We start from the raw sequence: 17,559 nt of genomic DNA, 5'->3' as shown, positions 1-17,559 counted from the left end.
GCTGGAGCTTGGAACATTGCCAGGACTGTACAAGCTGGAGAAGGCAACTATGCAAGAGACACAGAAAGGAGGAAAGGCATGGGTGACCTGTAGGAAAAGATCAGTCTTGTTTAAAAGTTCCAGTGACCCCAAAACATTGCTGCACTTGGGGCATTCCCTGACCACTGCCGAGAATATTTTTTGTATGTTGCTGTAGTGCCCATATCAGAACTACTGAAAAAATGAATAATATTTATCTACCTCCAACTTTCTCCTACTTTCTTTTTAGAGGTGTGGCTTATGTGGTTTATACAGAATGAGTTGTAGTTGCTGGAAGTGAATTAGTGGTTTCATTCTCTCAGGGGCAGGAACCCCCACTGCAGTTGCAGCAGCAGGAGAAAAATTAAAACCAACCAACCAACAAAAAAACCCTTCAATGATACATTCCCACTCTGAGTGAAGGGCATCTTGCAGCTTGGGTTTTCCCGCCCTTTGCCCGGGGAGGCAGGACCAAATTTTCACTTCCTGTCTCTCTGGCGGAAAGCCTACAACTTCCAGTTTCCCTCCTGCCTTTGACGGGGAGAGCTGGTGACTAGCAGAGCTCCGCTCTACTTACCCTATTCCTAATACCGCTCTTTTCTTGTTCTTCTGTTCTTGTCCTTTTCCACTAATCTTCTCCGGAATTTTTTTTTTTAAAAAAGCCCTCCCTCCCTCCCCCTCCGATTTCTGCTAAGAACCGTCCCCCCCCAAAAAATGGCGGGCGCCACTCAAGAGGTCCCCAGAGAGGACGATCTATTATCGGAGAGGGACTACGATCCCTCTCTTCGCCCCCTTGGAGCCGCGCAGCCGCTAGAAACAACAGGCGGCGGCTCCCGCGCAGTGGAGATCGCAGAACCGGGCAAGCCCGCTCCCACCAAAACCGCATTGGGAAAGAAGATGGGAGGAAAGCGAAAGGTCAAATCCTCTAGCTCTGGAAAGAGCGCCAAATGGCACCGGGGTCCAAAGCGCAGCTCGGGTACCCTGCCAGCCGCCTCCCCCAGTCTTCCCTCCACTACACAGCGAGTAGAAGCACCGGCCCCCAACGACTCAGCACAAGCCCGAAGGACGTCGGACGGTAAAGTACCAACACCCAGGACTTCTATTGTTGGGGGGAACCTCTTCTCCTTTGAGGAAATGGAGGCTATGATGCAGTTTGTGCTGAATAGAAGGCAGGCACAGCTTAATATTCTCAGCAGATCCTGCTCCTACTGGCCAATTTGCAGAGCAGCTCCCTTGCTCCCCCTCCCAGTCCCTGAGTAGCTAGCCTTGCTGCAGCCACAGGGTGGCATCCAAGTCATGGCCCACTAAGGCTGCCCTGAAGGAGAGCTCTCGTTCCCAGGCAGAGGATGATTTCTCCTCTTATTCTTCCTCTGATGAGGACGACAGGGAGGAGGGAGAATATAATTCCGATACTGGGGACCCTGTCAGGGAAGGGGAGGATCAACAGAGACTCTTCTCCCCAGAGGACTACCAGTCCCTTTTGTCTAAACCTCTCATTGCTCTAGAACTCTCTGAAGAGCCAGACACCACCAAGGAACCCAAAACCAAGCAGTGGCCCACTGGGGGGCAAAAGGGTATTTTCCCCGAGCCTCCACCCAGGCCAAAAAAGTTCCCATGCCAGAGTACTTTGTCAAACTCATCAAAACTGAATGGGATAAACCTACCCAAAATAGGCAGTTCCCATTTGCCATAAAAAAGCTATATGATATGTCCCCAGCAGCCATGAATCTCCTTAGTCTGCCTGTAGTAGATGCTCCTATAGCATCTTTACAATCCTCTGACATCCTGTCTGAGGATGGGGCGGGGACTATTAAGGATAAGTTTGACCTCAAAATGGAGTTTCTCTCCAGGAAAGTACATGAGTCCTCAGCCCTGGCGATTCAGGCTACTACCACAGCTGCCATCATGGGCAGAGTGTCTATTGCCTGGGCCAAGAAGATCTCCCAACTCCTTCAGGGGACTGATAGGAGGATAGTTGACGGAGTAGACAAACTAGTAAGAGCCTCAGCCTTCATGGCGGATGCATCCCTGGACGCTCTGTCCTTCTCTGCTCGCTCCATGACTTCTAACACAGCAATTCGTAGGGCTCTTTGGCTGAGAGCGTGAAAGGTGGAAGGCAACTCCAAGTCCATGCTATTGTCAATCCCTCTCTAGGCAGGAAAGTTATTTGGAGACCGCCTGGACAAAATGCTGGCAGAGACAAAGGATAAAAAACTCACCTTGCCCGATCCTCCAAAAAAGGAGTCCAGGACCTTTTCCAGGCCCTTTCGGTCCTCCCCCACTCTCACTTGTTACAGACGAGCAGTGACGTTCATCCTGGCCTAGCAATCGCCAGCCCTTTCGTCGCCAAGGGCGATATGGTCGCCCTTTTCAGCAACAACAACAGCAGTTTAGAGGTGACGAGTGAAAGGTTACAGAAGTCCCCAAAACAGTGACGCCAAGTTGCTGCCAGTGGGCGGAAGACTACAGCATTTCAGCCCATGATGGACAACCTCCCAGTCAGATGCCTGGGTACTGCAAACCATTCAACACGGTTACAGCATAGAGTTCCGAAAGACCCTTCCGGACCGCTACCTCTCATCCCCAGCATCTCGGTCCCAGGCAAAGCACTCAAGAACTTTGGATGCCATATGTCATCTTCTGCTCATAGGGGCTGTGGAGAAGGTCCTCCCCGAGGAGTTTTTCTCGGGGGTCTACTCGATCTTCTTCACTGTCCCCAAGAAGAACGGGGACTGGAGGTCCATCCTCGACCTCAAGTTTCTCAACCGCTACGTGCCCCGGAGACGTTTCAGGATGGAGACCCTGTTCTCCATCACAGAAGCCCTCAAATACGGAGACTACATGACGTCCATAGATCTTTGCGAAGCTTACCTGCACATTCCGATACACCCATCAGATCGAAAGTTCCTGAGGTTTGCGTACATGGGAAACCATTTGCAATTCAAGGCACTGCCCTTCGGACTCGGTTCTGCTCCAAGGGCCTTCACCAAGGTCCTGGTATCCCTGATCGCCCAGCTCAGACGGGAAGGTATCCAAGTCCACCCTTACTTAGATGACATGATAATCTGCACGCAATCGGTTCACTTATCCTATGCGCACACCAGCCGAGTCATTCAAACTCTAGAGGAGCCCGGTTTCCTAATCAACGAAGAAAAAAGTCATCTCACGCCCACCCAAAGGATTCGACATTTGGGTGTGATCATAGACACCTCAGTGGACATCATCTTCCTTCCAGAGGACAAAGCCATAAAGATCGCCAGACTGGCAAACACCATAGCCAAATCGAACCAGGCACTCCTCTTGTCCCTAGCGTGTCTAGTCGGACAGATGATTGCTTGCATCTCCTCCATCTCCTGGGCGCTCTTTCACACTCGTTTCCTACAGTGGCTCCTCAGACCACATCAGCGGCACATTACGCAAAAAATCAACAAGCTCATTCCAGTAACACATCAGGTCCGGAAGAGTTTACTGTGGTGGAGTCACGCCCCAAACCTTCAGAAGGGCAAACGCTTCATCCTTCCGGACCCCATCCAGATTTTTACTCACGCTTCACTTCAGGGCTGGGGAGCTACTATGGACAAGGAAGCAGTTCAGGGACAATGGTCCAAATCAGAACAGAATCTGCACATCAATATCCTGGAGCTGAGGGCAGTTCAGTTAGCTTTCTTCCACTTCCAACCCCTCCTACCAAGGCCCACCTATCTCGACCAAGGCCCACCTAAACAAGCAGGGTGGGTCCAGATCGTTGTCCCTGCATCTGGAGGCCCAGATCATTCTAAAGCGGGCAGAAAAGAATCTTCTCCACCTTCAAGCCGAGCATATTCAGGGAGTCCAAAATATTCAGGCTGACTGGCTCAGTCGTCGCTCCCTGGACGAAGGAGAATGGTCTCTCTGCTCCCAGGCCTTTCAGATGGTCAACATCAAAGCAGGTTCCCTACTGGTAGACCTGTTTGCGTCAGGGGTGAATCACCGCCTTCCCAGATTCTTCTCCAGGTTTCACCATCCATGAGCAGAGAAGATAGACGCTCTCCTGGCACCCTGGCCTCGGGGAATTCTCTATGCATTTCCTTCCTAATCAGGAAGATTCGATCCGAAAGAGCCAAGGTGATTCTGATTGCTCCAGACTGGCCTCGACGGCCTTGGGTATGCAGCTCTCCAGCAGATGTCGGTCCAGAGACCATGGCGTCTCCCTCTTCTTCCCAACCTGCTACAACAGGGTCCCATCATCCATCCAACCCGGCTTGGTTCCAACTAGCCGTTTGGACATTGAAAGGCTCCGGATAAGTCACCTGGGTCTCAACAAGGATGTCATCAACACCATCATCGCAGCCAGACGTCCCTCTACTAGAAGGATCTATGAGTACACTTGGAAAACCTTTGCCAGGTGGTGCCGCAGGAAGTCAAAAGATCCCCTACTCATTGATTTACCATCGCTTCTGGAATTCCTGCAGGATGGAGTCCATCAAAACCTTAGGCCTGCCACCCTACGTAAACAAGTGTCCGCTATCTCTACAATCGTTCCGACACTAGTCGCTTACAAGTTAGCCGAGCATCCTCAGATTAGAGCCTTTCTATGAGGGGTTGTCCAATCCAACCCCCCTCCTATTCATCAGTTCCCCACCTGGAAACTCAACACCGTCCTCCAGGCACTTACCAAACCTCCTTTTGAACTTTACGAGAGGTCCCTCTTAGGTTCCTAGGTCTAAAAGTGATCTTAACAGCCATCACTTCGGCTAGACGAATATCGGAACTTGGAGCCCTTTCCATCCGCAAGGAGTTATGCGTCTTTCATAAAGACAAAATAGTCCTGAGACTCGACCCTACCTTTATTCCCAACGTGAATTCGGTGTTCCACAGGCAGCAAGAGCTCCAACTAGCATCCTTTTGTCCTCACCCAGCCAACCCAAAGGAAAAGGAGTGGCACACCTTGGATGTCCGTCGAGCCATTAGAATTTACATCAACCGGACGGCTCCCTTCAGATCTTCTGACTCGCTTTTCGTGGCCCTCTCAAAACCCAACAAGGGTCGTAAATTATCCCGACCCTCTCTCAGCCGGGCGATTAAGCAGTGCATCGTTGAAGCATATCGTGCCAGCAAGCTTACCATCCCAGAGGGCATCTCTGCCCATTCCATTCGGAGTGCGGCGACCACAGCGGCTCTTCACAACCAGGCATCAGTTGAAGAGATTTGCAAAGCAGCCACCTGGTCCAATGTCTCCACCTTCGTGAGTCACTATCACATAAACACCTATGCCTCAGCCGAAGTCGCCTTTGGGAGACATGTTCTCCAGCATGTGGTCGAGGAACAGGATGATTAACCCCCACCCGGAGGTCGAGCTCTTGGACATCCCAAGCTGCAAGATGCCCTTCGCTCAGAGTGGGAATGTAGCCTTGGTACTCACCGAGATGGCTCTTTCCACTCTGAGGAAGAAGGGCATCTTGCCCACCCAAAATTTTTACACACTAAGGTTAATCGCCTGGGTGGTCACTCTTAAGTGGCTGGGATGATGCCATCTTTGATAGAGCCTTCCTCGACATTTCCAATAACAGTAAGCTGAGAGGACTTATTTCCCATGACAAGGCCCATCCACTGTCCTTGCTTTAGTCCTAACCCCTGACACTGTGGTTCTTACCTTCTGTTAGCCCAGTTATGTGTTGCCAGTTGGACTCTACTAACTCTACCAAGTTGATCTACGTATATATATCTATATATGTTTACTCTCTTTTGCATGTTTAGCCTATATACGCTGTTATCTATATGGTTGACAATGTTGCAGTGTTATTACTCCTGTCTCTCTGCTTTTGGAAAACTGGAAGTTGTAGGCTTTCCCACCAGAGAGACAGGAAGTGAAAATTTGGTCCTGTCTCCCCGGGCAAAGGGCGGGAAAACCCAAGCTGCAAAATGCCCTTCTTCCTCAGAGTGGAAAGAGCCATCTCGGTGAGTACCAAGGCTACATTCTCGTTTTTAAAAAAAGACATAGGTAGCTCTAGGAGTCACCAGAAACTCTGTGGTGTTGCAGTTAGTGTCACCCCCCACCCACAACCCTCCCATTGGTTGCCAGGCACTACCTGGCAGCCCCAAAGTGAATAAGATGGCTGTTTATTTGTAGTACATGTTCAGATACTGTGTTAAAACGAGTCTTCCCACAGCAAAGTGCTCCTGTGGAGGAAGAAATTGCAAGTGAATTGGCTCATAGTCTTCCAAGTCATAGCAATCTGCAAGCCCTCTCCCCCTCTTCCCATGATCAATGAGGCACATTTCTCAGTCTTTGGAGTCTGCCAGCAATTTTTCTCTCCAATCCTTCATTTGCTCTCTGCAGCAGGTCTCCAATACATATGCCAATTTTGTGTTCCTATTGGTGGTTTGTAGAAGCTCATATTAATCTGAAGACTAGACGGAGGCCTCAGGTGCATGACATGGGGCAGATTTATGTCTTGACGTACCCCAGTACTGCACAAGCAGGAGCAAGGATATGATCTAAAGAACCTTCTCTATAAGCCTTCCTTCCTGGTATTTTTCTCCCAGTCTCTCTCACTTCTGGTTTCTGAGTCTGAGGGAAAAATGTAAAGAGAACAGCATGGTTGATGGGAGGGGGCTGTGTTGCACCCCCCAATTTAAATTTGAACCTCATATTTTATGTCATTAGGAGCAATTTGCATTTAAATCTACTGCAGCTGTGTATAATTTGGAGCTAAATTATGAATAATCTTCTCTCCCCCCCCCAATAGATCACCTTTTGTGGGAGGGAAATATCCAGTGCAAAGCTCTGTGACTGATGTGGACTACTTCAGCTTCTTATTTTCAACTCTTACAGGTAATCCTTGTGAAAGTAGTAAAGAAATTCCATTTGCTTTCTGCATAATAATACTGTTGGGTTGCATTTGAAGACAATAGTTACAAGATGATTAAAAATGAGTGCAGACAGTAAATAGAAATAATAAAATTTATGAAAAAAGAAGTGAGCACTGAATGGTTTTCTTCATTCACCCGCTGGGTTTTTATTACCTAGAGTTTTTTAATAGTTGGAGAGGATTCCTTTTGAAACTATGCCAGTAGGCAGCATCTAAGCTATATCTAGGCTTTGTTTTCTGCTTTAAAGGAACTTTATTTTTTTTAATAAAGCTGATGGGTGTGCCCTTGCTTTTAACGTACAACCTTGCATTTGGTTATATAGTGTTCCCATAGTTCTGAAACACTGATCACAATCAGAATATAGACTACCTCAATTGGAATCCTCATTGGTGCCCAGAAATTCTTCCGTCACAAATGATTCTCTGCACCAGCCTGGCAGGTGGGATAAGACTGGCTAGCCCACTAAAATAATTTAGCAGCCCTGCACTGCCTAGATACTTCCAGGGTCTGTTCTTCCTACAGAACTCCATTTCCTGATTTTGCCCACAGAAGCAATCCATTCAGAATTTTCCAAGGGCCTGTTTGGCTGAAGAGAACTAGTGTGGGATGCCCCTTTAATTTCTTTTGATGGAAGTGTTACCTACAGCTTTGTCTCAATGCAGTTTTAACTTCCTGCACAGCCCTGTTTCTTTCATAATTAGACTGCTTTTGGGTTGCTACCAAATTTCCATAAGCTAATACAAATAACATGCCAAACCAACACTTAATTCTTGACCTAATTTAAGGGATTGAATCTGCACTTTGTAACAAAAATGTCAGGAGTTGCTGTTTTGACTGTCACTAGAGGTATTAAAATGTAAGAGCTCCAAGAAGCAAGAATGGTGTTAATTATGGGTTAAATTTCTGAATTCTTGGTCTGGAATCAATTCTTAGAACCTTAACAGACAAAAGGAACTTCAGTAATATAGCTTCTGTGAAATAAAATATTAAAAGTCCGGAGGACACCCCCCCCCCAAAAAAAAAAAAGTATCTGAAAAGCTTAGGAGAAAGGAGTAATAGTTTGAAGTTTGCAGGGAAAGTGTGCTATTCCCCTCCACAAAATATATAGAACCTATGTGTAATTTTAAAGAAATGCTCCTTTTGAAACTAGAGGGAGTTTCAAATGAAGCTAGTTAGTTGATGTGAAGAAGCTGAGCAGCTTGAAAGAGAAGTCCAAAATTCCACTTGACTAGTACAAGTGCTGCTACATCAGCCTAAATTGCTCTTTTTATCCAAGCCATGCTTCTGATTTTGACACTAGGCACAATACAAGCAAAGTTAAATGGTTGTATGTCCCATTGTTTTCAGTGGGATAGTTTAGCATGGGCGTAGGCCTCACTTTGAAATCAGTGAGGCTTAGGAACTTGTAAGGAGGCTATTGAAAATACTTCCCTGATCATGTACAAAGATGTCAGTATTTACATTTCTTTAATTTCTTTAACTACACTTTTAAGTGTAAATTTCTTTGATAGGTGGTTTTTTTACTTAAATGATGTGAAAGAGTATCCTAATGAGCCTCTAGTATATTTCTACTGTAGACAAAATAACTGATTCACTTTGGGGGGTTGATTCTGATTCGTCACAATTTCTTTCCCCCAGGCTTTTCCAAAGAAGAGCTGACCAGCCTGCAGAGCATTAGAGGGAGGCCTCACATAAGCCAAACACAACTGTCTCCTGTCCAGCTCTATCTGACAGATCTGGATCAGTTTTTATATCACTGGGCTGTGACTGAGGTAATATCATGCGTGCTGAGAAGTACTGCTGTTCATATCCTTCCTCCCTCCCTCCCTCCCTTCCTCTTTTAAGGATAGGTTTTTGTAGACTTGTGAAGGGTGAGAAATGTTTGTTAGGAATAAAATTCTCAGCAGAATTAGCAGGACGGCTGGAATAATGGGATGCTAATCTTAACTGCAGCTGACGAATCGTTTATTTCAGGGTAGTCTCACTGAAGCCTAAGGACAACATCAGGGTAAGTGGTTCCTGGGCAACAGCCATTGACGGCACTGCCAAAGTAATTGCTTTTGCTTCTTCCTGCAAGGCCCGTCGGCCTTAGCAACCTTTGCGTATCAGGGTGAATTGAAAGGCTTGCTGGTCATCAGTTTCTATCCATCCCTTGCCAGGATCCTAGGTGATGACGTTTGTTGGGGTGTACTCTCCACATTTCTGTACTGATTCTTGAGCTGGAATTGTCCTAGTCTTCAATCTGTATTGCTATTCAGCAGGGAGTCTTCTGTTTGAAGATCAACGGAGGGGGGATTTGCTCAGCCAAGCCCCTTCCAGTGAGGAATGTTGTGATTTTAATGATTAAAAATTTCCACTCTAGTGGCTTTCTCCTTAGAATGCATTCACCATTTTTTTACAGTCTTATCCTGGCCTTACCAGCTGAGGGAGAAAGTGAAGCTGGGCTTATGTATGAGGTTGTCTTCTCAGCATTAGGAAGGAAGGCTGCTCCACACAAGGATGGAGGGCTGCCTTTCTTTTTTTGCTGCTCTGTGGTGACTGGGCTTTGATTTCTGGAGATGCTGTCTGTCATCTTTGGCTTGTTCTAGTTCTGACTCTTAAGTAGTAAGTGATCATTCATATATTTGGCCATAGTGACCCATGCTCCAAGGCTAGATTACTATAATGTGCTTTATATGGGGCTGCCCTTGAGTAAGATCTGGGAAGAAGAAGAGTTGGTTTTTATATGCCAACTTTCTCTACCACTTAAGGAAGAATCAAACTAGCTTACAATCACCTTTCTTTCCCCTCCCCACAACAGACACCTCATGAGGTAGGTGGAGCTGAGAGAGCTCTAAGATAGCTGTGACTAGCCCAAGGTCACTCAACTGGCTTCATGTGTAGTAGTGGGGAAACTAACCCGGTTCACCAAATTAGCATCACCTGCTCATGTGGAGGCGTGGGGAATCAAACCCGGTTCTCCAGATTAGAGTCCACAGCTCCAAACCACTGCTCTTAACCACTACACCACGCTGGCTCTTCAGCTGGTGCAAAATATGGTGGCCCATTTGTTACCAGGCTGTCAAGACCGCATTAACCTTATTGTAAAGTGCCTTCACTGGCTGATGATTGGTGGTTGGGTCCAGTTCAAGGCGCTGATGCTCACCTTTAAATCTCTTCATGACCTGGGACCATGTATCTGTAGGACTGTCTCTCCCAGCATGTTCCTGTTTGGTGACTTTGCTCTTCTTAGCAGCACCTGTTGGCTGTGCCCCCTCTGTCTTCATCACACTCTGTAACCATCTAGGCTTGGGCTCTTTCAGTGTCTGCTCCATGCCTGTGGAACAGCCTCCTAGATGAGGTCCAGGGGAGTTCTACCCTGCAGTGAAGTTGTAGCAAAGAACTCTGGTGCAGAACATTTGGAGCAGTCTGAATCTGGGCAAATGGAAACAGATTCACAGGGATTTTTAAGCAATGGATTCAAATCTTGCTTTAAGTTTATTGTATGTCTTTGATTATGTGATTTTGTATGGTTTTACTATTGGTCAGGGGAAAGGCAGGCTTAAACATTTTAAGCAAGTGTTCTAGTTGATGCTGATGTCCAAAATTAGTTGGGGCTCCTGAAATCAGGGTTACTAGCCCAGTTTTCTGAGCTGGAGTAGTTAATCCTTTTCTGACTGCCTTACTAAGGGAAAAGATTCTTACATTGTCTAAGCCTCCACCCTTTCTCAACCCAGTCCTGGTAGCTTCTGCCACTGCTGGATTATGTTCAGATGTCTCCTGTTGTGGCAAAAGTAGTACATTAGACTGCCATCCTGAAGCAGTACTTCAGGAATTATATAACAGAAGCAAATTAAAAAACCCTTATTGTTCCCCTATAAAAGAAGAGGTTAAGGATGGAGATTAACATCCTACACAAATAGATCAAGGACTTGTTCTCGTAATGACTTCATTTGAATCTTTGCTGCCTAGAAAGTATAAAACATGGCGCATGTGTGATCCCAAAACAGGCTTGCCAAGTAACATAGCTGGAAAATGGATGTGAACCAAATGGGTTGACTCCAGTAGTTTTTAGGTAGTCTTAGGACAGTTCATTTCTGGCATTGCTTAACCAATTGTAGGAAGACTGTATTGGTGTCAGTCTGAATCCCTCGTAGTAGTGCAAGCAGTACTTGGTATGTTCTTTCAGAGTAAAGCTAATTTTGCTTTCAGATGGTGGTGCAGGTAATGTGGGTTGTGTTGCAAACAATCTAGAATCCTCTGAAGCACTTCAGTTTCTCAGTGTATTCTCATGTCAGGAGCAGAATCTTTTGTGACATGAATAAGTCTGACAGGGCAGAATTACCAGTGGTTTGAATGGGTGTTAAAAGCTGCTTTTACATGAGAGAGCTAAACTCATGAGATCTAGAAGGAAAACACTCCTGATTCAGTGACCCAATGCCAAAAGAACTAGGGCAACATTTGGAAAAGTTCAGGATTAAAAGGGGGAAATCATAAAAGCCACCTTGCAAGTCCCTATTAAGGCAGTGGGGAATGTGATTGTACTTTGAGGCAAAACTATTCAAATTGGTGAGATGATATGTGGAAGTTAAAATTAAGGAATTTGCTTGAAGTGCTTTCCCATCATTTTTAGTGGAATTAAAATTTTGAGGTTTGGGCAAGAGAATGGCAATTCTGTTTTTGGTCTGGAGGCTATATTTCAGTTTCCCCTACCAGTTCACAACAGAAATGTTCATTCATACTCTTATTCATACATATATTTATCCCCTTCCCCCCCCCCCAACTGTCCTGGAAGCAAGAGCTGCTAGTTGGCAGTGCAGTTCAACACGGAAATTGAGCCAGCCCCCCAGGAATACTGGAGTCTCTGGAGCTCAGAGGGGGCTCAGTCCTCTCTTACACCACTCCCAGAAAACTCTTATGCACCTTAAAATTCCCATTATCCTAAGTCCTATTTTTGGAAAAAGTGATACTTCTCACTCTGAGGAGGAGGGTATCTTGAATATGGGTTATTCCCACCGGCTGCTTAGGGAGGCAGGGCTAACAGAACTTCTCATCACTTATACTCTTCTTCACCAACTATAAAAACTATTTTTAACATTAACCTCTCCTGCTTCAGCATCAGAAGTCACCTCTCGCTGCTTCTGCTCCTTGAAGCCCTTTCACTTTTGCATGCCTTCTCTCTTACCTCCGCCCTTTGGAGGAACTTCTCTTACCTTACCTCCTCCTTGGGAGGAACTCAGCAGAGACAGATTCCTCTTGGAAGAAGTCACAGACCCAGTGGTGCTATCCTCTGCAGCTAGAGGGGAGCATGTGAAGGGGAGAAAGGAGAGAGAGCCACATAAAAAAGCAGCAGCGCTAAAATGAAAGTGCCAAACTGCGCAGCCCAAAAACAATGCAAAAATGGCTCCATGAGGATCATCAGCCCCAATGGCCACCAGTTTAGCCCTGAGCTGCTACGAATGTTAGCCAACTCCTCCAGAGAACACCTCTTTAACACAAATGCTGGCAACGAAACAACAGAGGGGTACAGCCCTCTCTCAAGGCCATGAGTGAGTGGCCATCTTGGAACTAATGGAGGTTGTTAGGAAAGTCTTAAGGGAAGAGCTGCAGCAAATTCAAGAGTGCTTTCCCCCATCCTCGCCCTGTGGTCCCATTACTCCCCAGCAAGATCCCCCACATGTTTCTATGGCAAGGTTCAGGTCTATGGAGGGACAAACCGTTTCCTACAGGGAGGATTCCCATCGGTGGCCCACCAAAGCAGCCAGAAAGGCCTCGTATGCTAGCCTCAGTCACCATTCAGGCAATGAATCACCACCCTCTTCATTGTCAGACAATGAGAAAGAGGAAGGAGAATTCTTCTCAGAGGAAGAACCCATAGTGGAGGAGCAACTAACCTGTTTATTCAACAGGGAAGACTACCAGTCCTTGTTGGCCAAGAGACCATTACAGCTGAGATCTCTCTGAGGACCCTGATCCTGGAGAGGAAACAAAAATAGGGGGGGGGGGACTCATCCCAAAGAGGTTAGGGAATTGTTTCCCTGACTAACCTTTTCTGAGAGATCGGTTCCTTTCCCTGAGTATTTTGAATGGCTTAAGGCAGAATGGGCCAAGCCTTTGTCTAACAGTTTACTAACCCTACAAAAAAGATTTATGCCCTAGCCCCAAATGCTATGGAATTGCTAGAAGTTCCCTTAGTAGATGCTCCCATCACTGCCCTGCAATCCACAGACCTATTGTCAGAGGATGGACTGAGATCCATCAAGGACTCCCTAGATAGAAAAGCAGATTATGCTTCTATAAAGGCTCACGAGGCCACAGCATTAAGGCAGACTACACTTCTATAAAGGCTCACGAGGCCACGGCATTAACAATCAGAGCAGCAGCCACTGCAGCCTTCATCTCTAGGGCCGTAATTGTTTGGGCCAGTTAATTCCTAGTGACAACAAAAGGGCAACCAGAGGAACTAGCCATCTCCTCAAGGCGGTCACATTCTTAGCAGATGCTTCACTCGATACTATGACCTTCACAGCTGATTCAATGGCAGCATCTTCCACTAGTAGATGCATGCTGTGGCTGAAAGCCTGGCAGGCAGACCTTCATTCCACGTCCATCGTGATGGCTTACCCCTTCCAAGGTGGAAAATTATTCAGAGACAAACTGGACAAGATCCTAGTAGAAACCAGAGACAAAAAGAAGGCCATGCTAAGAAACCTATGGAAGGATGACAGGAGACCCTTTTCCTCGCATTTCTTTCATTCTTACACACGCTTTTGCAATCCAGGCCTGACCAGCGGAGAGTACAGTGGTCCAGTACCAGAGGGTCCTTTTGAAGAGATTCTCGCTTCAGTCGGTCCCCTCAATTCCAATCCTATCGATCCGATAGAACTGCAAAACAAGCCATCAAGGATACTACTCGGACCATCCAAATTCTGGAGTCACACGGCTATCTCCTGAACAGGGAAAAGAGCAACCTCAGTTCTTCTCCATCACACCCGGGGATCATTATAGACACTCAAAAGAACATGTTTTTTCTTCCAGAGGACAAGGTGATACAAATTTCCTCTGTGGGCAAGGCCAAATCAGCCCAGCTACTGTTGGCATGCCTCCAGGGCCTGATGATAGCATGCATTGGATCAGTTCGTGGGCACAATTCCGCTCCAGACCATTTCAGTGGTTTTTACGCCCTCATCGGTAAGATATACTACAAAAATGGGACAAGAGGCTGACGTTATACTTTTCAGTGAGGCAAAGCATGATTTAGTGGGACAAGCATGGAAACCTGAACCGGGACATCCCTATATTCAGAAAAAACCTTATTCAACTATTCACAGATGCCAACCTGTTTGGATGGGGAGCTTCCCTCCACAAACTTCCTGCACAGCGTCCTTGGACTCAAGGAGAAAGGAGAATGAGCATCAACATCCTGGACCTCAGGGTCATAGAATCATAGAGTTGGAAGGGACCACCAGGGCCATCAAGTCCAACCCCCTGCACAATGCAGTAAATTCACAACTACCTCCCCCCTCCACACCCCTAGTGACCAGAAGATGGCCAAGATGCCCTCCCTCTCATCATCTGCCTAAGGTCACAGAATCAGCATTGCTGACAGATGGCCATCTAACCTCTTCTTAAAAACCTCCAGGGAAGGAGAGCTTACCACCTCCCGAGGAAGCCACTGAGGAACCGTTCTAACTGTTAGAAAATTCTTCCTAATGTCTAGACGGAAACTCTTTTGATTTAATTTCAACCCGTTGGTTCTGGTCTGACCTTCTTGAGCAACAGAAAACAACTCGGCACCCTCCTCTATATGACAGCCCTTCAAGTACTTGAACATTGAACATGTCATCAAGAAAGTACTTCTAACTTTCCAGTTGCACCACAGGGGCCAACATGTCCTCATCAGGATGGACAGTATCACTGCCAAGACCCATATCAACAAATAAGGGGGCTCCAGATCCTCTACTCTGCATCGAAAATCAAAGAGCATTATTTCATGGGCCACCTACTATCAATCGCTGCAGAGCACGTCCAGGGATTGCTGAATACCCAGGCAGACTGGTTGAGCAGACAGAAGATCGATGAGAACAAATGGTCTCTCAAGGAGGAGCCCTTCCAACAAATCATGGACTAGTTTGCACTACCAAGTGTGGTCCTTTTCACCTCAGCATCGAATCATCAAGCACCACAATTCTCCAGGTACCACCACCCTCATTCAGAGCAAGTGAATGCGCTGATGTCTCATTGCCCAAAAGGTCTTCTGTATGCCTTTCCACCGCTACTGGTGATTCCGAAAGCTTTAAGGAAGGTACATCAGGAACAGGCGGAAGTGATCTTAATTTCTTCAGAATGGCCCTGCACACTGTGAATCTCATCTCTTGTGGAATTATCCATCCAAGCTCCATGGCGTATTCCAGTGAGCCAAGATATGCTCCAGCAGGGCCTGTTGTGGCACCCGGATCCAGATTGGCTTCATCTGACCGTGTGGTTCATCTTCGTGGCTTCTGTGCAGTCCCACATGGGAACTGCGCTTGCGCAGGCCAGTCACGGAGATTTTTAAGAAGCTTCTTAACGAGATATATCTCTTTAAGAGCGTTCTTCCCCCCTCCCCTCGCTCCGTGCCCTAGCCCAACGGCTTGTTGCAGTCTCTGACATAAACTATGATGGTTTGTTGTACATGTGCAGAATTCTTCACTACATAACTAAAGCTACACATACATACGATTGAATTATTATATAACTAAAGATTTAGTTACTGTTAAAAAGAAGAAACTAAAGCCTCTGGTTTCATTAAGCTTATGTTTCTGAAATACACTAACAGATGACAGGAGAAAAGCTTCTCTACCTTCTTGGTACAGGAGAAATGTTTTTCAACTCTTTTAGTACAGAAGAAAAGCTTTTTCACCTTTCTAGTGCAGAAAAGCTCCTCTTCATATGTTATCAGCTCTAAACTGTCATTTATGGAAATGTTTTCCCATTTAAGGTTATTCAATGCTAGCTAATGCGATGTAAGCTATAAATTGTGTTTTATGATTTAACTGTGTAGACATTATACTATTGATACACAAATGACAATAATGAATGTGTCATGTGCTGGAGATGAGAATGATGTTAAAATTGAGTGTATGGGGTGGTTATGAAGCTCAAAGCTGATAGCTTATAGTTTAGTAAAATAGACAAAGAGGATGTGGATGTCCAAATATGGTCTTATAAGTGGAGCTTTCTTGTTCCAGGGTTACATTTTAACTGTATGGTTACAGAACCATCCTGGTAACAGGTGTGCAGGATCTTTTGTACCTCCTTTTCAAAAACCATTTATACTGGTTTCAAACAGTATAAATACAGGCATAATAAGACTAGATTTGTCTTATAGCGAGACTAGAGTGTCTCAGAAGAAAGGCTACTGGTATGTATGGCTTTAAATATTCTAGATATTGTGAATTAGATACTTTGAACTAAATCAGATTTATTTGACTTATATTTGAAAAGTTGGATTTTAAAACTGAATAGTATGTAAGACTTGCTTGCTTTTACTGCATACATTGTAACAGATTGTGAAGACTTTGTAACTTGCATTTACACATTTTTTACTAGAAGTATATCAATAAAAAGACTTGCTTTTTAAAAGTAAGTAAAGACATTGAGTCCTGCTTTGGTGACTGACTGAATAAGGTAACATATCACTTCTCAGGAAGGGGTCCATTCTAAGAGCCTAGTCACTTCAACAGCATGACCCACTTAAGGCTCTTCCCGCCCAAATGGACACGTGACGAGGGGGAGGGGGAGTGCTCTTCCCTCAGTTCTTTCTCTGTCGCCATGAAGTTAGGACAAATATTATTGAGCTTCTTGAGTTTTTCCTCAGAGAACTCGGTGAGGTAAAATATTTCCTTCTTTGGCGAGACGGTTTTCAGAGGCATGGCCCTCTTTAAGAAATGCCGCGCCTGCGGTTCCAAGTTGGCTCAGAGTGATGATCATGAAGACTGCCTCTTTTGCCTGGGCGAGGGCCATATCCCCTCGCCATGTAAGGCATGCCTATTTACCCCCAAGGCCAGGCAGGAGAGACCGGCCCGTCTGAAAGCCTCCCTGTGGGAAAAGACCTTGAAGGCTCTGGATAAATCGACCCAACCGGCCAAACCTAAAGCCCCATCCATGGTCTCCATTCCGACCGAGCCGGGTCCCTCTCAGGACAAGCCCTCTGAAAAACGGGCGATGTCCGAGCCTTCTGGAAAAAAGGAAAAGAAAAAACTAAGCACCTTTCGCCGCCGAAAGAAAAATTGGCGCCAAAAAGGGACAAGAGCGACAAGACGCCGGTGGGCTGATCCAGTGACGTCGTGAAGGACGCGGGCCCAAGCTCCATTTCACATCAGAGCTGAGCCCCCTCCAGATCGCCTCCGAAGGGGCAACGATATCAGCCATATAACTATGGCCAACAGGGGTCTTCCAGGCCTTACTATCCTTCAACCCAGAATAAAAGGTTTCAGAATAGACCCAGGGGCAGGAAGGGGGCCCAGTCTCCCCCTGACAGATTCTCTGGAAAAATGTCTGCTCCTTGACTAGCTCAGGTGGCTCAGGCCCCGATTTTGCAGTTCCTAGACAGGTTGTCTGTTTTTTTGGCATAGTTGGTGTTCTATTACCTCTGACTCTTGGGTTTTATCATTAATAAAGTTTGGATATTATCTAGAGTTTCGTTCATTCCCGCCCTGAGTCCTACGC

At 46.2% G+C, this 17,559-nt stretch overlaps 1 protein-coding gene across 1 annotated transcript in view; it reads left to right on the top strand.

Moving 5' to 3' along the window:
- The window catches only part of TEX10 (testis expressed 10), a 62,120-nt gene that overhangs the window by 35,299 nt on the left and 9,262 nt on the right, over nt 1–17,559 (top strand). Inside the window, exons 9-10 of the mRNA XM_056857987.1 lie at nt 6,747–6,832; nt 8,509–8,642. Of these exons, the coding sequence (XP_056713965.1) occupies nt 6,747–6,832; nt 8,509–8,642 (220 nt within the window). The remainder of the gene's footprint in view (nt 1–6,746; nt 6,833–8,508; nt 8,643–17,559) is intronic.

The sequence above is a fragment of the Euleptes europaea genome, chromosome 11, assembly GCF_029931775.1.
Source record: "Euleptes europaea isolate rEulEur1 chromosome 11, rEulEur1.hap1, whole genome shotgun sequence".
NCBI classification, from domain to species: domain Eukaryota; kingdom Metazoa; phylum Chordata; class Lepidosauria; order Squamata; family Sphaerodactylidae; genus Euleptes; species Euleptes europaea.
The sequence above is the reverse complement of the archived record's forward strand: the minus strand, read 5'-3'. Positions and strand labels throughout refer to the sequence as shown.